This window comes from Clinocottus analis, unplaced genomic scaffold (assembly GCF_023055335.1).
Source record: "Clinocottus analis isolate CAN_PGR_092001 unplaced genomic scaffold, fCliAna1.0.p SCAF_26, whole genome shotgun sequence".
In the NCBI taxonomy this organism is placed as follows: domain Eukaryota; kingdom Metazoa; phylum Chordata; class Actinopteri; order Perciformes; family Cottidae; genus Clinocottus; species Clinocottus analis.
Window position 1 is genome coordinate 4,842,807 of NW_027175998.1, and position 19,169 is coordinate 4,861,975.

Genomic DNA, 19,169 nt, shown 5'->3' on the forward strand with positions numbered 1-19,169 from the left:
GATCCAGACTGGATTCAGTGACAGAACAAAATGGAGGGCCGGAGAGGATGGTGCACCGCCATTTTGGGGCAAAATATTTTGGGTGCGCGTGCCATGCCTCCTAATCACGCAGAAATAAGGGCGAAGCCACGAAAAATGACCGCGGAGCGTCATTGTTTGTGTGCACAAAAACAATAAAAATCTCAACAGCGCACAATTAAGGAACAAACAGTATATATATTTTCTTGCCCTTTCAGAACACAATGTGATTTTTAAAGGTGCCACAGTCACGACTAAGCCTCTCTAAGCATTCTGCTAATTACAGAAAATTCTGTGGGAGACTGACATCTGTGCTCACAGAGAACGCCATACCTGTGATTATTCATTTTTATTGTGAAATTGGAAAAGTAAAGCAAATGAGGCGCAAACGACGCCAGGACAGATGGATCCAAGAGTGGAGCACCATCCGAGAAACCGATGCCACGTACACATCTTCCCCCCATGCGGTCCCCCTGCTTTGTGTTGAATAAATGCAGCCGAGCGCTAGAGACGCCCAATAAAAGAAAACTAATATGAAAAATTTAAAAAAGTAAAGGGAAAAAGTTGTGTGCGAGTGTGGCACAGGCGCCGCTTGTGTGTTTGTTCGTTTAATTTTGAAGGGATGAAAGCAGACAGGCATAAAGAGGGGCAGACGTGGAGAGATCACCGCGTCGTGTACCGTATTGGTGGGGAGCGTGCCACACAGTCTGCCTCCTAAAGCAATAAATCTGAAACAGCATAATAGATAAACGCAACTCAGAACACAAAATACCCTGCGAGGGAAAACTAATAAAAAACGGAGTGATTAAGTGGAATCAGAGCTCTTAGGCGGTATCTGGAGATGGGGGCTGTCGCCATACAAAGACCAGAGCGGGCCAACACAACAGATGAGAGAGCATAGGGACGGGGGGCCGAGAAAACGAGGGCTAAAAGCAGAGGGAGCGAGAGGCAGATGATGGAGGCGAGGAAAGGAGGGATGGAGGAGAGAGGGAGAGAGAAAGTGAGGGATGGATGGGGCAGCAGATCAGAGAGAGCCTCTAGTGTGTCTTGCTCTCCCTTTAAAGAAGAGCCAGGAAAACAGATTAGGAGTCCTCTTTTCTCCTGGGGGAGCACGCACACACACACACACACACACACACACACACACACACACACACACACACACACACACACACACACACACACACACACACACAACCTCCATTCAGCCACCCTCCTCCTCCTCTTCTCCACCCAAACATGGAGCTAACTAACTTTTTACACCGCGCCCGCCGCTGACCTGCCCGGCCCAGAACAAATCCACCCGGTGCTGAAGTCGCGGCCGGCTCGCGGAGTGGGCGGAGACACGGGGGGACACAATGACAGCCTGTGTGTGTGTGTGTCTCTGTGTGTGTGTGTGTGTGTGTGTGTGTGTGTGTGTGCGTGGGCTGCACTTTAGGGTGACCTCACATCAGGTCACGTTTGCTAACTGTTTATGACACAAAGAGGAGTGATGTCAGGGAGTGTCGCACAAACACAGACCGCAGTGTGTCAGTGTGTCCTTGAGAGCAGGTTGAGTGTTCATTACCCTCTTCCTATTTAAACGGCATTTCAGAATAATGCTATGAATATGATGATAATTTATTAGTATTATTAGAATAGGACTGCATTATCGATTCATGCCGACCATTATTTTCCTGAGGTTTATCTATTATTTGTTCAGTTTATAAAATGTACAAAAGAAAAGTGTCCGTCTCAAATTTCCCAGAATCCAAACAAATGTCTTTTTTTCTTCTTTCGTTTTTTTACATTTTTTTTTTACCAACAATACAAAACTAAAAGATATTCAGTTCACTGTGTGACAAAGAAAAATAAAGCAGCAACTCGTCACAGTGGACAAAATTAAACACGTAAATGTTTCTACACCTGTGCGTAAGAAAATAAGTGAATCCATAACTTTAAAGTGGTCATTTATTTATATTTTCATTTAAAAATGTCTATTTTAATCACTATCTATTGATGGTGATTGAGATATGTGTCCTACGCATGAAAGTATGGCTATAATTCAATATTTGCAGCATTACAAACTGGGTCTGTGGCGAAAAAGCTGGAAAAAAATCAACAGTTTTGCAGTTTTTTTAACACACAAAAATGCACATAATTCAGAAAAATAGCATGATAGTGTGACATTTTTATTTTTTATCAACCAGGACTGAAATACCTTCTCATATCAAAAATACTTTTTTTCTGCTGCTCATTTACCCGACTAACATTTTCATCTCTAACAACCTCCACGATGGACTTTTTCCTGCAGATCCAAAAGTGAGCTCCTGCTCCATCGGTCCGCTGCGTCGCGTGCTGCAGCCTCTTTCAGCCGTTGATGAAGCGGCTCCGCCTCGGCACAAAGACACCGGGGCGACGCAGGAGGAATCCTGCAAAGGTCCGTTTCATGTGGACGAGCGGCTCGACCCGCCGCTGACGTCTCGGGTTCAGAGCAGCACTGGAACAGGAAGGAGAAGTGATCTGATCCTCTAGAGGGAGAAGCAGCAAGATGTGACAATTCTCCTCCTCACTTCGTATCAAAGTAGATCAATTAGTCCATTATATACACATTATATTGATTAATAGCACTGATGCAATGATGTGTAGGAAGTCATTTCATATTGCACATGGTCAAGGTTTTTAAAACTGTAGTCATGCATTATTTTATAAGACTTTATGTTGCGTATATGCAAAATATGAAAGAGAGACTGAAGCTGTCTTCAACATAGCAGAGTAGGTGGAACGTTGTTTGAAGTATAAAAAATATTAAAAAAATAGCATGTGAGGGATGTGCATGAATCAATGGATTATTATTGGTGCTGTTCAACTTTTAAAAGAATAATTGTCGTCCTTCTGAAAGCGCGTGAGGTCATGGATGACCTCACGCTCGCTCTGTGACTCCTGAATACTTTGAGATCATGAGTGCATTTTTTGATGCACGTTGTAAAACAAATGGAAGGAAGTTTATTCCAGATGCTCTTAGTAACAGTCTCCCAACTATTTATCTACGTTATAATATTTAGTCTTTTAAGATGGTTTGAGCCCGAGTGAGTGAACTCTTGTAAAGGTATTTACAAGTAAATTAAATCTATACATGTCATTAACAATAAGATAATCAGGGTATTTGAATAAAACCTGAGTCCCTCTTAATTTAATTTCCTTCCACTAAACAAATTTGAGTAAAAAAAGGAGTCGATGACCCTCTTTTTAAATTGTTTTTTTAAGTCTGACACATTACATATATTTTTAAATGAAAGTGCCCAACAGAAAAGAACACATTGTTCATTTCTGTTTAGACTTCTGCGTCATTTCCGTGTCTTTTTTTCCTCTGTTTCACATAAAGTGAAAGGCAGAGACCTGCTGAGAGCTCTCCTGCTGCTGCTTCTCATCTTTAGGTTAGAAAGTCTCCATGACTGTGCAGTGGGAATGTGCTCGGCTGGCAGCGCCGCTGTGAACATACTCCACCCTCCATCCCATTCTCCTGTGCCAGGGCCGGGCATTCCTCGCCCCTCCAGTGGCCGGTTAGTACCCACTCTTTTTCTCTTTCTTTCAGTCACACACACACACACACACACACACACACACACACACACACACACACACACACACTCTTTTTTCCCGTCCCTATACTCGGCTACTTCAGCCCAACTATTTCCTTCCTTCCTTACTCGGCACATACATTTCTTCATTTCCTCTTTGCAGCCGTCCCATCCTTCACTCTTCCTTCCTTCTTTTTATTGTTATTTTGTGTGTGAGTGTGTGTGTGTGTGTGTCCTCCCCCCCACCTCCTCCCTCCTCCATCTCCTTCCCTCTGCCTCCTCAGCTGCGCTCTCATTGGGGTTTGTTTGCATGGCAGAGCGTAAAGGATGCAGACAGTGTGTGCCGGGCCAGCAGAGTCCATCAGGCCGCGGCTGAGACTTGTAATGCTAGACAACACTCTGCAATGCGAGCGATAGAAACCTCGGGCCGGCGCGGACAAAAAGAGCCTTGTTTCCATCCTTCCCTTCCCGCCGCTTACTGCTGCTCTCGCATGGAGACCCAGAGGGATTTCTTTTAGCGGGAGAGGAATTAATTTGTAGAGCGTCCTGGCGTATTTATTATATTTAGTGACCTCCGTGCAGCAGAGGGCACTGAGAGTCGTGCTTCAGGACTGAGGCCTTCTGCTTTTTTTTATTTGTACTGCGTGTTGCACTTTGTCTCTTTGCAGGGCTCCTTTGTGTGCCGCCGGCTCTGTCACCACTCCAACATTCAGCTCCAACAGTCGCTCAGCCATATCGGCCTTTTCTCTCTATCTCTCACACGTTTGTGGTTCTTTGGAGGGGGGGAGATCTTGTTCGGGTCCTTAGTAAACTTAGAGATCCAATATTTGCATTTTGTAAACCGCACCATGAAGTTGTGTCTGCTTCATTCGAGGTATAAAGTTTAGCGAATGCCGCGCTTGTTTGTTATTCTGACCTCGCTTCTACTGCTTCGCTTTTTTCCTCGCCATCATCGCGTGTCATAATAAATTATTTCACACATCAGAGTGTTGAGATTTTGGTTTGGAGGCCGCAGGAAGGAACATTTAACTTCCACGCTGTGCCACTGCGTTAAGGAGACGAGTGCCTGCATCATTATAAATCGACTCCATGTTCTCTCCTCTTATCCTCATTATACACTCATGCAATTACTTATTTGATCAGATGTTAACCTGTTGATTAAAGTTCCTGTTCGTCCCTCTACACTTGTGGAACAGGAGCTGGTCCAAGTCGTGGTTTGCAGTGATGTTCCTTGCTTGTACTTTCTTTGGGGGGGTAGAGTCATTTAGGGTTTACAGACGAGCATTTAGGCCTTTAGAGAAAGTCTGAACTGTGCCTGATCCCACAGCGTATTGCCCACAGAGCGCTGGCTCTCGGACCAGTGTGGTGTCAGTAATAGCCGGTTTAGATTCACCGCTCAGGGCTTCCATTAACCCAAACATCCGCATAATTGACGCTCGTTTCTTTACACGATCCGGCCGCTGCTCGCCTTTCAATTGTTCATCTTTAAGGAACTTTTAAAAGGAACTAAACATTTGTTCAAATGGCTCCTTTTTTTTGTAATGTTGTTCTGGTAATTTAAATTTAAGGGTTCACCCACAAAAAAACATTTGAGTTATTTTATTATTGTGTAACCCCGTTGTCTCCACACAACACAACAATCTGAACCTGGTGATGGTTCACATGTCAGAAACAAAAATTATTAAAGGTTTGTGGGAGGATGGAGTCAGATTTTTAGACCAGCAGTCCACGTTAGTCTCAACATTATTTACAGAAAACAAACAAACATTTGAATGCATTGAAACGAGGTCAACCGCTATAAGCATATGGAGAATCAGGACAAGGGAGTATGAATTATTATTTAAGCCGCATTAATAGACAGTAGCTTTCCTCGACAGCATTAATGATTCAGTGTGCAGATTTTTTTTTTAATGAGCATATTTCAAAGTATTTGGTCTATTGTTTTAATTTGTGACAAACAACATCCTCCACACTTTAATAATGAATAGCTGTCCAGCTTTCATTGAATATGAAACACATGCACTTATTTTTAGGCCCATTCTTAGAATTTTCTCATAATAATAAATAAGATTATGTGACATATTTGTATTAATTACTGCACGTGTGTTTGTTTTGTGCAGTTTCCACACAGATGTGTGTTGCAGGTAAACGACATTTTTTTCGATTTTTAAATGAATAATGTTTGCGTGCCATTTCTTAAAATGCACTTTTCCTGAAAAATCCTCTCCCTGCACATGAGACCATGGCATGTATGTGTGTGTGTGTGTGTGTGTGTGTGTCAGGTAGTCACGCGCATGCGGCCCTGTGATCGATCGCGCACGCGCGCGCAACTTTGAGAAACTATTTCGTCTTTTTGTTCGTTCTGGATAAAAACCATTTCGCTCCATTTTATTCGCTGTTTTCGTTTTTTTTGTCACCTGAAGCTCGGTTGGAGCGTCTGTCGCGGCCTTCTGCGACTTCCGGTGCTCGTGCTGAGCGCACAGTGCGTCTGACTGTGTTAACGGGTATTTGTAAATTAATTAAGGGTTAAAAAACAAAGTGGTGTTGAGGGATCATTTCGGGCTCCAGAGGAGCTTTCTGGTGCCGCTGCTGTCAGCCGGTCCTCCTCCGGACAGGCCGCGGGCAGCCGAGCCTGCAGTCAGCATCTGTAACAGGACAGCAGCGTTAACACCAACGTGAAGGTCACTGTGAACATCATCTCTGACGTCAGCACATCTCCAGAATGATTCAGACTGTGGGATGCATTTTATCTCTGTTACTATAATTACTGTTATTATTATCATTATGAAGACTTGTTTTTTTGTTAGATACCCCCCGTGTTGTTGATGATTGTGCTTTTATTTTCTGGAGTGAAAATGCTGATAATTATTTTCATAATTTCATTATTCCTCATTATTTTTGTTGCACCGCCAACACTGTCAACGTGTTGCTATAGCAACCTGTAGTTCGGTCCCAACTAATAACTGGAGTTCATCTTCAAAAAAACAAGTTTTAAACTAGCCTTTAAAAAAATAAAAGCAATGTAATTACCGTCATAGCTGTGAGAGAAAAGGAGACTTATTGTTGTGCACATGCTCGTTTATATTAGATATGTATAACATTGATGCAGAGAGGACATTTTATTTTGAAAATACTATCGAAATGTAAAACAAAATGGCTCAATGTCCATTTAGACTTTTAATGTGTTGAGCAGAAATGACCTTCACCTAAACGTTAATGTGCAGATTCAAGTTCCAGCTGTTGACTTCAGACATGTTGGGTCATAATTAGCTTTTGATTAAAGGTCTCTATTGTAAACATTAAAACTATTAAAACAACACACACTCTGCTGTTGGGTAAATGAGCCATCCGGGCCTCCGTTACCTCAAAACCTTTAAAAAATAAATACAACAAAAAGCCTGACGTCCCGCCACACAGACGCGCTGTCGTGTTAAATGTGATAATCCACATTAGGCTGGAACAAAAAACTTAAATCACTAATTCAATGACGGATGAATAATTGATGTGGCCAAATGTGTGAGGAGGTCAATATTTAATTATTAATAAACCCTCATGTTGGTGGAATGTCATTAGAAGTCTGATTTAAAAAAAAAATGTTTTAAAGGAGACGGATAACGACACACGCACAACTGACAATAAATACAATATACACGCGGACACACAACAGGCCCAAAGCTGAGCATATCAACATCACTACACTCACCTGTTGCAACGAAAATATAGATTTTATTCTGTGAGATTAAACCAAGTGTTTATATTGTTTTTGCACAGCCTGCAATTTTAAATATGAAGCAAAAAGAATAGCATGTTTAAACAATATACAGTGCAATAACGTCTTTAAAACACACACACACACACACACACACACACACACACACACACACACACACACACACACACACACACACACACACACACACACACACACACACACACACACACACATTTATTTAAGTTCTTTGGCATGGTGAATTCTCTTTTATGCAGCTTTTTTTTTTATTTTTAAAACAAAACACGAGAGAGCATTTTACTGTCTTTCAACGTCCTGCTGGCCAAACGCATCCACGTGAGAACAGCTCCAGGACTTGAAAACTCACTTTCATGTGAAACTCTCCAAACGTGTTGCGCGGAGCGCGCGTCCGCGTGTCTCTGTGTCTGCTGCTGACCTCCACGTCTCCACGACTCACCGCAACTTTTTCATAAGAAGCAGACACATTTCTCGAGTCCCCGAAGTCAGATGTGCGGCGGCTTGCAGCCTGCAGTCTGTAAAACGTCTCAATCACATTTAATCCTGCGGCTTCATTGCGTCACTCTGTGGGGAGACACGGCGACCATGTGTGTGTGTGTGTGTGTGTGTGTGTGTGTGTGTGTGTGTGTGTGTGTGTGTGTGTGTGTGTGTGTGTGTGTGAGGTGTTTTATAAAAGTTATACCTAAACTCCACATGGCCGTTATACAGACGGACTGCATGTTATATCATTACAATCCCACAATATATATTTAAAAAAATACAACAAAATCGTTTTTTAATTTCCATGAACGCGATCAGCCTTTCCTTGGATGAACCCTTCGAACCCAATGAACTCTTTTTCTTTTCTTTCTCCCCTCGCCTGCACTGCAACATTACCCAAACTACACGGAAGCCCCGCTGCAGGAAGCAGCTCGGGGTCGTGCCGCGGTGCCGCTGCAGAGCCCTCCGGAGCGGTGCAGGGCGGTCCAGGTCGGAGCCGGTGCATGCCCCGTCTAATCCCCGCCGTCCGTGCCTCGGCCCCCCGGTCCTCCTCATGCTCCTGGAGCCGCAGCTGCTCCCCGGCCGCTCCGCGCTCTCCGCGACAGACTGCACACCGCTCGCTTTATTAATAATTCACCCTAATAACTCCGCGGTGCGACGCTGCCGGCTGAAGCACCGGGCACCGTAAACAACTGCCCTAATTCCCCCGTCTTTAATTTCCCTCTGTTCGCGCGCGCGCGTGTGTGTGTGTGAACAGGACGCAGGCTGCTGAAGGTGAGCTATTTGGTTGCTTTAAAGACACATATATATTATTGTTGTTTGTTTGTGTGGGAGGGGGAGCGAGGAGCTATCTGTCGCCGCGTAGCGTAGCGTCGCGCGCGCGCGCGCAGAGCTTTTTTATTCGCGGTGCCGCGCAGCTCCGGAGCCCCGCGCCGACGTGTCGCTGTGCCGGCATTCACGCTCTCTGCGCGGCCGCAGCGATCTGAAGAAGCGAAAACACGCAAGCTGCTCTTTCATCTCGTCAAAGCTTTGAGGAGGAGGCGGCGAGGGACCAGGGGTGCCCCCCCCCCCCCACCTCCTCTCGCCACACACACACACACACACACACACACCCTACCCCCACAGTTTGTGTGTAGCTCCTCGCGCGCGTGCGCGCGGAGAGAGAGAGAAAGAGAGAGAGTGAGAGAGAGAGGGAGAGTGAGAGAGAGAGAGATACGAGGGTAAAACAGATCGGACGCGCGGCGCGGGAGACAGCCGCTTTTGGACACGTTTTGGAGACAGAAGCTGCACGCGGGGAAAAAACACCACAGCAAAAAAAACAACAACAACTGAAAGCACAACTTACTTTGCATCGCCGCGCTGTCCGTTCGGTTTGTCACCGGGCCGTGCATTTTTATTTCGGGGAGTGCTTTTTTTTTCTTCTTTTTTTTTTTTTTTTTTAAATTTAGCGGACGAAGTTTGGCGGCTGAAGGACGCAGACGCACCTCGGGACTTCGCCGCAGACGTCTCCCTCCCTCCCCGCCTCCTGGCTGCGGGACATGGGGCGCATGTGAGGCCGAGCTGCGGCGCGCGGACGGCTCGGAGCGGCGCTCCTCTTGTGCTCCTATCTCCTGCAGAGTGGACCCACTTTTGAGAGAGCGTGTTTCCCCCTCTGTCTGGGCCTAAGGCCGACTTGTTTAAAGGTCCTTTTTTTTTTTTTTTTTTTTTTGCTTCCGGCAACAGCGAAGAGACCAAGTCTTCCTCTCCCTCGGCCCGCGCTCCCTCTCTCACTTTTTTTTGGAAGCTGAACTTTTAAAGGAAAATGGGGCATTGAGAGTGTTGGCAGATCTCCCCACGCTATAATGGTACGTGCTGTGTAACTCAATAGTTCCCCTCTGTTGGCTCTATAGGGTAAAGTCTATAGGACCGAACACAAACCAAACAGCGCTTGTGTGGAGCCTGAATCCCCGCAGCTAGTTTAAGGCTTTTTGTTTTTACATTTCTTTGTGGAGGATCAGCACTTTAGAGGGTTTCTGGCTGCGCGGCGCGAGGCCACAGATGACGATGTAACGCACCTGCGCGCGCGCGCGTGTGTGTGTGTGTGTGAAAGGACAGAGAGAGAGAGAGAGAGAGAGAGAGAGAGTATATGTGTGTGTGTTATGTGTATAATGACCACGCTTGCCTGCCAGTTTTGACAATTCAGAACTCACATTAATCAATCACATTTGTACCTCCTAAAAACGGGACATGTCGCTTTTCACAGCGGTGCACCTGAATGCAGCACAATATATTTTTTGTACTCTGACACATTTTTCGGGAACTTTTCTTGCTCGCGTAATTTCCTGAAACTATACCTCCAACCACACAATAACCTAGTTATAATTATCCCCGTATGCCTGATGTCATATCACCATTCCCCCCATCCCATAATGCAAAGGGTCCGGCCTCATGCTGGCTGGTCGCGGTGCAGGCTCCACTGCTTGCAGAGGCGCGCGAGTGGCCCAGTAAATACAGACTGACAAAGTGGAGCTGGTCTTCCTGCGCAGCTCAGATCAAACAGAATAAAACACACGGGAAGCACATCTGAAAGCCCAGTTTAGTGCGTGTTGGATATTCATTCATATTATTGTTATTATCAGGATATTCTAAAGGCTCCTGCAACTCCTCACCTTGCACCCGCCGTCTCTTTCTGAGGCGGCTCCTTTTCTTTTTTGTTCTTTCTTTTTTAAATTATTATTATTATTATTATTTTTTATCAATGGGCACTTTATTTGCGTAGTTGCTGACACTTTAAAGCGACTACAGGGTGTGTGTGTGTGTGTGTGGGGGGGGGGGGGATCTTTGTGCCCCCCTAGAGCAAGTGAAACAGCTTTTAATGCAGAATATGAAAAGGAAGAATCTTCTGGTCTGATGATGACGATGTATATATATATATATATATATATATATATATATATATATATATATATATATATATATATATATATATATATATATGTTTCTTTTTTAAAACCCTTCAGCATTCAGAGAGATAAATATTATATTTTACCATCTGCTTTTTTTATTGCAGTTTTTCCAGAATCTAGATTCCTATCTAGACTTTTTTCAGTCTCTGTCCTGTTGCTCTCAAAGCATTTTGGGGAATTATAATGGCCTCAAATTAAAGTTACAAAGGCCTGAAATGTGACCTACATTCGAGCTGATCACATGAAATACAGCTGGGTTGATTCTTTGAGCCTTGGTGGGACAAAGCCCCGTTCTGAGGCCGTGACGGGACGCTTCTGAAGAAACAATGCAACACTTTAGGTGAACAATACAGGAAATCAATGTCAGAAATGATTCCCATGTTTTTGTAATATTTTTTAACCATTAATATTCCTTTGGCTCTTTACACACACTTGAGGTCAGACACATAATACAATGCAAAAGTTGACAAACTGGAACCTTTATGTGTTTTTTTTAAACGCCAAAGTCTCACCAATGAAGACGAGAACAATTGTGATATTCATACTTTTTAAAATTATATTGACGATTTTAAAGTTACTGCGACAATTAACACCGCATAGTTTTATTTTCCAGGGAGTGTTTTTGTAATTCGTCCTGAAAACATCTCTCATTCAGACGTTCAGTGTCGTCGGCAATAAGTTTCGCCTCCAAACCGAGTTGCTCCTGTAAAGTTTTACAACCGTTCCGGTTTCCTCAGATGGATGACACACCGCCTGCAGGCGCGTATGCATGTTTTTCGCGTGCTTTAAAATGTCGGGTGTGAGAGCAATAACTTTAATAAATGGTTTGTGGAGATAACACACCGGTTGCGATGCTCCACCACAATACCAACGAGCCCGAAGCGCTTCTACATGTCACCTGCAGGCCACATGTGACTCGTGATAGCTGATCAATCACCCTCCGGTCTTTTTCCGAAGGTGCGCGTCGCATCAGACGACGGCTCGTGAATGGCAGCGATCTCATAATGCTCGCTTTGTTTAGATTGCGGGCCTGTAATTTCACAGTTGGTTGTGCTGTGGTTGTTCCAGAGAAAAAAAAACCTGCCAACCGCTGAACCTGTCTGTCAAATCAAAGCCAAGACTCTTATTGGTGCCAAGCTGCAGAGGTGGGCGGGAACCGTGTCGTGTTATTAAATACTTTTTACAGTATCATTTTAGTTGGAAGTGAGTGAGATATTTGAAAGGAGCTCAACACGTTGGCCTATTGAGTCATACGGAGAGAGTGTGTGTGTGTGATTTGTGGTGTAACTTGAGGCTTCCTGGTCTCTGTGGTAAAAACTTTGCTGTATTGGAACCATAACCACAAGAAAATCTCCCCACGGATCAGTCCTCGTGCGACACAAAGAGGCCGATTGTCCCCAAACCGCATTGTTAAAAGCACATAGCCGGGGCGGCGAGGCCTTAACTCGGTGCGGTTCGCCCCGTTTTAAAAAAAAGAAGCCATGAATAAGGATCCGTGTAGTGAAATCCGCCCGCGGCGTTGGGTTGCAGGTGACGGCGGCGGCGTGTGGGAAGCTCAGCGCTGCAGTCGGCGTGGCGTTGATCTGAACTATAGATCAGCGGTTTGACAGCCGGCCCGAATGTGAATCTCGGGGTGTGTCGCGATGTGTGTTCAAACTTGTTTCGCCGTAACCGTTGTGATGTAATTGTAATTTATTCTTCTATCACATGGAATCAGGTCGGCTATTGTTTCGGCCGGCATAGTTTCTATCTCTTACTCATGAAAGATTGTTAACCTCGCCCAGCTGATTTTCTTATGAGCACCTTGTCATTCTGTCAAACCTGCACATGAAACTCCTTGAGATAATCTACTAGCGCTGCAGTCAGACCTCCTGAACAGAAACCATCATGCCTTCGAGTCCCACCGTGTGTAAAACACAACTGCACAATTAAGCCCGATGCCGTCGTCAGCAGTGCGTCTTGGCTGCACGTCTGGACCCACGAGTGGAGTGAAATAATTAGCCCCACTCTGCTCACCCACCCAGCCATCCTCCTCCTTTTCTTTTTTTTAATGCAGCCCCTTCAGTTTTCTCATCTTCTTCCTTGTTCTCGCCGTTTTCCCTTCACACCCCTCCCGGAGATGGCTGCGGGAAAAAAGAAGAAGAAGAAGAAGAAGAAAAAAAGAAATCGCATTTTTCCAACGTTTCTCCCCGAGGTAGCTTTGGCAGGGACTCACACGGCGGCCATTTCTGCCTTTCATACACCCCTCACACACCGTGGAACAGATCGCCGGTGCGGCCCGGCGTCTTTGAAGTGGTTGCCATCTCACGCAGGTTGGCTGGACTCTTTCCTCTCACCCCCCCTCCCTCCTCCCTCCCCCACCACCACCACCACCTCCCATCATTCTCATCCTGTGCCTTAAACTTGGCAGCGTTATATTCAGCCACCAAATCACGCTGATAAGACACAATGGCGGTGATAATAATTATGGTTTTTAAACATTATTTGAAAAAAAAGAGACGGACTGACAGCGGTGATGGCGCCGGCGGTGGGCGACTGTGCGGCAGCCAGAAAGCGATGCTTTCCTGGAAACGGGGGAGACAGGAGCCGCACCAGGTGTGCGGTTCGAGTGTGCGTGAAGCCGCAAAACGTGAGAGGCAGCGAGACGGAGAGGAGGACCATCATTGATACGCTGCCATTCATGTGCTTTAAAATGGAGCCATCTGAGAACAAATTCCACCATCAGGGCCTTTCATACACAAAGCGCTGCGGAGGTGCGCGCGAGAGCGAGCGAGCGCGCGAGCGTACGAGCAGGTTTTTCGGAGATCTCACCTCCAAAGAATTTGGCCATATGGTCGTCAACACATATACCCAGAGAGAGAGAGCGAGGGGGGATAGAGAGCGAGCCAAGGGAAGACGGTGGGAGAGAGTGAGGGAGAAAGTGAATGAGAAGTGTCTTCTTTTGTCAGTGGAGGCAGCAGGGGAGCCAGTTTAGAACAGATCTACCTTAGATCAGATGGCTCAGACACAAAAAGAAAGAGAGAGAGAGAGGAAAAAAATCCTCCATCACATCCCCTACTCCACATATTTGTGGAGTGGGAAAATCTGTCTCAATTAACACATTTGCATTGGGCGATGATGGACTCCAAATAGGTCACTGACTCAATCTCCCGCCTCCGAATCTTCCCTCTAAAATGTTAATTAAGGAGGGCTTTGAGATTTTTTCGCTCAGGGCTGGCCATATGGGCCGGGCATATGCTCTATATATATAGTACAATATATAATTCATACACTGCTGCAGGAGAGAGTGTTTGGGGGCCTGGAGTTTTTATTTTTGTGTGTGTGTGTGTGTGGTTGGGGGGGCGGGGGTGGGGGGTTACTACAAAGGGAGTCAGTATGTTCTGGCCTCCCCAGTGGCAGGTACAGAGCTTAGCCTATTCATTAGCTTCATGTTATTCACTGTTGCACAATGGGATTGAGGTTCATCAACACCTGTTTCTTTGGCTGACGACATAAAGAGGGCATTTAAATTCCTCTTTGCCGGTTGGTTAATATGAAACCAGAGCGAATGATCTATTGTTGGAGTGCGGTTGCCTTTTTATTTTCTTCTTTTTCTACTTCAAACAGCTACTTATGCTCAGGTTAAAAGATGAGCAATATTGAGATTATCTGTGTGCTCAAGGCTATTCTCAAATAGTCAGCGTGTCCAACCAGTTCTCCCAGTGCCATCCTGCCAGACTGCCACGCAGAACGGGACGCTGGCAGCCAATGGGAACACAGCGGCTGCTTTTTTGGGTTACGGCTCGGCCAATCCGAGGAGGGGCTGCTTCTGCACCTGACCTTGTTTCTGGCCAGGTGCGGCCAATCGCAGAGGCCCCCGCACACCTGATGCATTGTGGTCTGCCCCCCACCCCCCCCACACACACACAGGTGCTGTGGATCCAGGCCCATTATTCTAAGCGCTGGCCAATCAGATGCATCGTCTCATTACCGGACACACGTGCAGCCTGGCAGACTTTGAGCGATTGGAGTTTGTCTTGTGTGAGGGGGAGCACCCCATTCCCATAATGCTTTGCAGTCTCATCAGCAGGCCTCTCTCTCTCTCTCTCTCTCTCTCTCTCTCTCTCTCTCTCTCTCCCTCTCTCGCCCCGTTCCTGGCTTCGTCCTCTTCTCTTCTACAGACTCAACAATGAGCACTGTGTTGCACCCTTTAAGGAGCCGGAGGCCTCGGCTATAAAAAAGAAAAAGAAAAAAAAGAGACTTAAAAAAAACATGTTTATGGACTAATAAAGATGATTAGAAATCGCACAATTGCAGAAAAATGGATGGTTTGCGAGCACAGATTATCTGTAATAAAAAAAACGAGGGGAGAGACGGGGGAGAGAGAGAGGGAGAAAGCGAGTTAGCTGTACAGACCTCTCATTGCGAAGGATATGAATAGCCTTTGTTTTCACCACAACTCGGGGCTGTGTGGTCTGCCAATGTCTGGCTCTTATTATGGGGTTTGTGTCTGCGTAAGTGGCATGCACGTGTGCGTTGGTGTGTTTGTGTGCGAGGTCGAGAGCACATGGGAGTGGACCCAAAAAAAAAAGAAAAACATATTTTAAAATATATATATATATATATATATATATATATATATATATATATATATATATATATATATATATATATATATATATATATATGTGTGTATACGTGCAGGTGATTATATTTTCTGGCGTGTGAGGCTACATGTGTGCATTTAAATGTTTCCACACTCCAGAAACATTGTGTTTCTCTCCCGGCTCCCGTTCAGCTAAATAAATGTGGCGCGGGGTCTCCGGCTGGCACGAGCGCGCGTGCACGCTTTCTCTTTTTCTTTTTTATCCGTTCGGGTTGTGAAATGAAATAGGATTTCACAGAACGGCACAGCGGCTGTGGGATTTGGGCTCCCTTCGGCTAAGTAGAGTGGGATAGGTTGATCCAATCAACGGCAGAAACTGCAAGGAGAGCCCGTTTCACAGCTCCGGGCCCTGCCAGAACCCTGCCTGCCTGGCTGCTCCACTCAGAATACAAATGAAGCTCCCCGAATGCACACTTACACACACACACACACACTTACACACACACACGCTGGTACTTACAGACAGTCTGGCTGGAGATGTATAGTGCAGGAGTTGTCAGCAGGTGCTGTGCTCTCCGTGGAGCAGTGACACCAGTCGGGTTCTGAGGCTCATCGGGTGCAGGTACAGCGTCTCCGTGTTGGATCCCGGTGGCTTCAGGACACGATTGGTCACAAATATCCTTTTTTTTTTCTTTTGCTGAACTTTGTTTCTTTGGGCCAATGTCGCCAATTCAAAATGACATCCTTCCTGTAGTGCTTTTTATATTTAAATCAACGTTGTGTTGGTGTGAGTTGCCGGGTTTTAGAGATCATTTCTGGAGAGGAAGTTTAGTTTTTTATGATTTTGGAGGTGAACTGTCCTCTGATATAAGCTGAATGATTTAAATGTACTACTTTTAATTGCTAGTTTGTTCATTACCCTACTGGGAACTCATGTAAAGCAGCGCCTTAGTGCCAAAGTACTGTTGAGCTCTGCTTCCTAAGAGAGTCGGTGATAACGTAACTTTACCAAAATGATCAAAGTTTCAATAAATAACCTTCTCTTTCTGTTTTTATTATAGGCTACTGACACCTACCTGGTGAACGACGATCCCACTAGAGGCCCAGGGATGCCTGAATGTTTCCTTGTGTCTGACACGTACAGGGTAAATACACACACACACACACACACACACACACACGCTCTGCATCTGTCCTTGTCATGTTGATGCCCCAAGATCTGTTTCCTGGACACGCAAACAAGCCCAGTCCATTAAAAGTAATCTCTTTATGAAGATTTAGGAGGGCGCTCAGAGTACAAAGACTCGCCAGAGCATTGTTGAGTTGGCTTCTCTGGGGTTAATGTGTCCAGGAAACACACACGAGTTCACACACACACACACACACACACACACACACACACCTCCTGTAAAAACTCCTGCGCGTCCTGAACTCATCTGTCCACCGCGCTGACGTGTGTCAGTGGCGCCCTGTGCAAAAACACTGCATTTCCTCTGAATGTCCACTTTTCTGACCTGCAGGCTTTAAAAAAAGAGGCGGGAACGTTGCATTTTATTTTAACAATTTTTAATTTATGCTTTGCAGTAGTTTGCTGCAGCGCTCCGGACAAGAAATTAAATACCAAAAAAACAATATGAAATTTGGTTTAGACAAGTATTTTTGGTTTTACATTTTTGTTTTTTTCTACAAATATATATGTTTTTCTACATATTTTCATACACATTTTATATATATATCTATATAAAACCATCTGTAGAAAAGCATCTTTGCAGAGTTCACAGACGGCTCGGTGCTGTAATCTGACTGCATTTGCCGCTTAAATAAAGAAAAGCGATGACATCAGACTAGAGAAATAAACGTCTTCTTCCTGTTGGATCCGAACGCGGGCAGAGACGCAGTAATCCGAGCCAGGTCGGGGTAAAAAGAAAAAAAAGAAAAAAGTATAGTGCAGCCGTTACACACAGTGAACGCGTTTAAAAAAGCAGCAGGCGTAACACATTGCTCCGTGCGCGTGCACACACACACACACACACACACACACACACACACACACACACTCGGATTGCAAGCGGATCCAAAGAGTCTCGGGGATCCTCGCTGTGTATGATGTGCTTGTTAGCCATAACGGCCAGTCTCTCTGACTGCATATGCCTGTATGCATTTGACTGGCGTGCTCCCTCCCAGAGCACACACCAACAGCTTACTCAAACAATATTTACACTGCACGCCGCGGTAAATGCTACACTTACACACATTTTCCGTTCCCATATTTCCTGCCTTTTTTTTTTTTTTTTTTTTTTGAAAGGCGGCCTCAACCACCTGTCTCACACATTTAGCATGCTAATGGCAGTGTCAGTATGCTACATCACTTTCAATATTTAATGGCCTAGCCACAGGCGATGGTAAACAGCGAGCGCACCGGGCAGAGCCGCGTGTCAACGGGAGACCGCGACATGCTAACTTTAGACTCGCCATATGGTTTTCTCGTGTGCCTTTTTTTATAATGGCAAACATAGTCCCAGGAACCACTAGAGCCCTGCACGCTCCAGGGGCTTTCGGTCGGTGACGCTCGAACAGCCCCGTTTGATCACGGCCAGAGAGAGAGAGAGAGAGAGAGAGAGAGAGAGAGAGAGAGAGAGAGAGAGAGTTTGGAAAGAAAAACCTGAGTGTTTTGTAACCCCTGCGGTTGCTATAGTTTGTTTGTTACGGCCAAGTTGCCTGTGTTGAATACCGAGATGGATGTCTGGGCCCGGGCTGCAGCCGGAGACAAAGACGGCCAGGAAAGTCACACCGACGAGAAAAAGGGTCAGCATGTGTGTGTGTGTGTGTGTGTGTGTGTGTGTGTGTGTGTGTGTGTGTGTGTGTGTGTGTGATTAAGATGGTGGAAAAGAGAAAGGGAACAGCAGAAGATTATAAGACAGATAGAAAAAGAGGGAAAGAGCTCACTCCAAAAAAAAAAAAGCGATTGAGAAATAGCGGGAGAGAAAGAGAGAGATGGGGTGGACAGAGAGAGAGAGAGAGAGAGGAGGGAAAGCGAGGGAGCACACAAAGGCTTTGGGGTTTTGGGCCTGTGCCGCGTCGGGGTGTGGTTTTGTAAACGAGGAGAGACTATGGGAAAAGGAATGGACTACACCTCAATGTGCTTCACTTTCATGCACTTTCATTCTTGTGTTTTCAGCCCCCCCCCCCTCCCTCCCTTCAATATAATTTGCTCTCCAGCCGCTTGTGCCAGCGTATCTTTGACCACAAGACATTTGTGGTTGTGTGCGTGCGTGTGTGTGTCCGTGCGTGTGTGTACGCTGTACATTAGATGCACGTGTGTCTGTGGTGCGAGTGTCTAAGTATCCTACATAGGCTGAGGTCTCGTAAAGCTGCACAGCTTCATATCCCCCTGAAAAACTTGGCATTCGAACGCGGGGGTGACTTCAACCCCTGAAAACCGCACCCTTGTGCACACACACACACACACACACACGCTCACACACATGCACAAGGCAGGGGCTTATGTATAATTGCAGGCACTCTGCCTGCATATATGAGTTTGATTAGGCTGAGGAGCAGGGAGCGGGCAAGGATAAAGCCGAGCCTGATTAGAAACAGAGTGTATCGCTTCCATACAATAGGAGTCACAATGGAACTGGTTCAGACCACTTTGTCCAAGTCCAGGTATCTTTTGTCTCCATATGCATATGTACAGCGCATATGAGTTGGCCTGGGTTAAAAAAGAAAGACAAGGGAGGGGAGGGGGGACCAGGAATGCAAGCGGCATCACAGCCGAGTACAATTACAACACAGTAAATCTGCAACTTGCCGTAATGACTTTGGAATCATTT

The 19,169-nt window shown here is 45.7% G+C and overlaps 1 protein-coding gene and 1 long non-coding RNA gene across 17 annotated transcripts in view; one reads left to right on the forward strand and one right to left on the reverse strand.

Annotated features, from left to right (window-relative positions):
- Positions 1–19,169, forward strand: part of nfixa (nuclear factor I/Xa) — a 134,706-nt gene that overhangs the window by 23,074 nt on the left and 92,463 nt on the right. For 2 of the 15 annotated variants that reach the window (XM_068592147.1, XM_068592149.1), the window contains exons 1-2: positions 8,926–9,650; positions 16,398–16,481. In XM_068592147.1, coding sequence (XP_068448248.1) covers positions 9,648–9,650; positions 16,398–16,481 — 87 coding nt within the window. In that variant the 5' untranslated portion in view covers positions 8,926–9,647. Of the gene's footprint in view, positions 1–2,311; positions 2,582–3,423; positions 3,561–8,559; positions 8,581–8,922; positions 9,651–16,397; positions 16,482–19,169 lie in introns of those variants that run through there. The other 13 variants (XM_068592138.1, XM_068592140.1, XM_068592141.1 and 10 more) reach the window with 12 other exon arrangements.
- LOC137794969 (uncharacterized) lies at positions 1,970–9,632 on the reverse strand. 2 transcript variants are annotated; one of them, XR_011078363.1, is made up of 3 exons: positions 9,152–9,632; positions 5,996–6,223; positions 1,970–2,497 (listed from the first exon to the last, which is right to left on the reverse strand). It is a non-coding gene; the product is annotated as an uncharacterized lncRNA (long non-coding RNA). The 2 variants fall into 2 exon arrangements; XR_011078362.1 differs by having other exon boundaries at positions 1,970–2,528.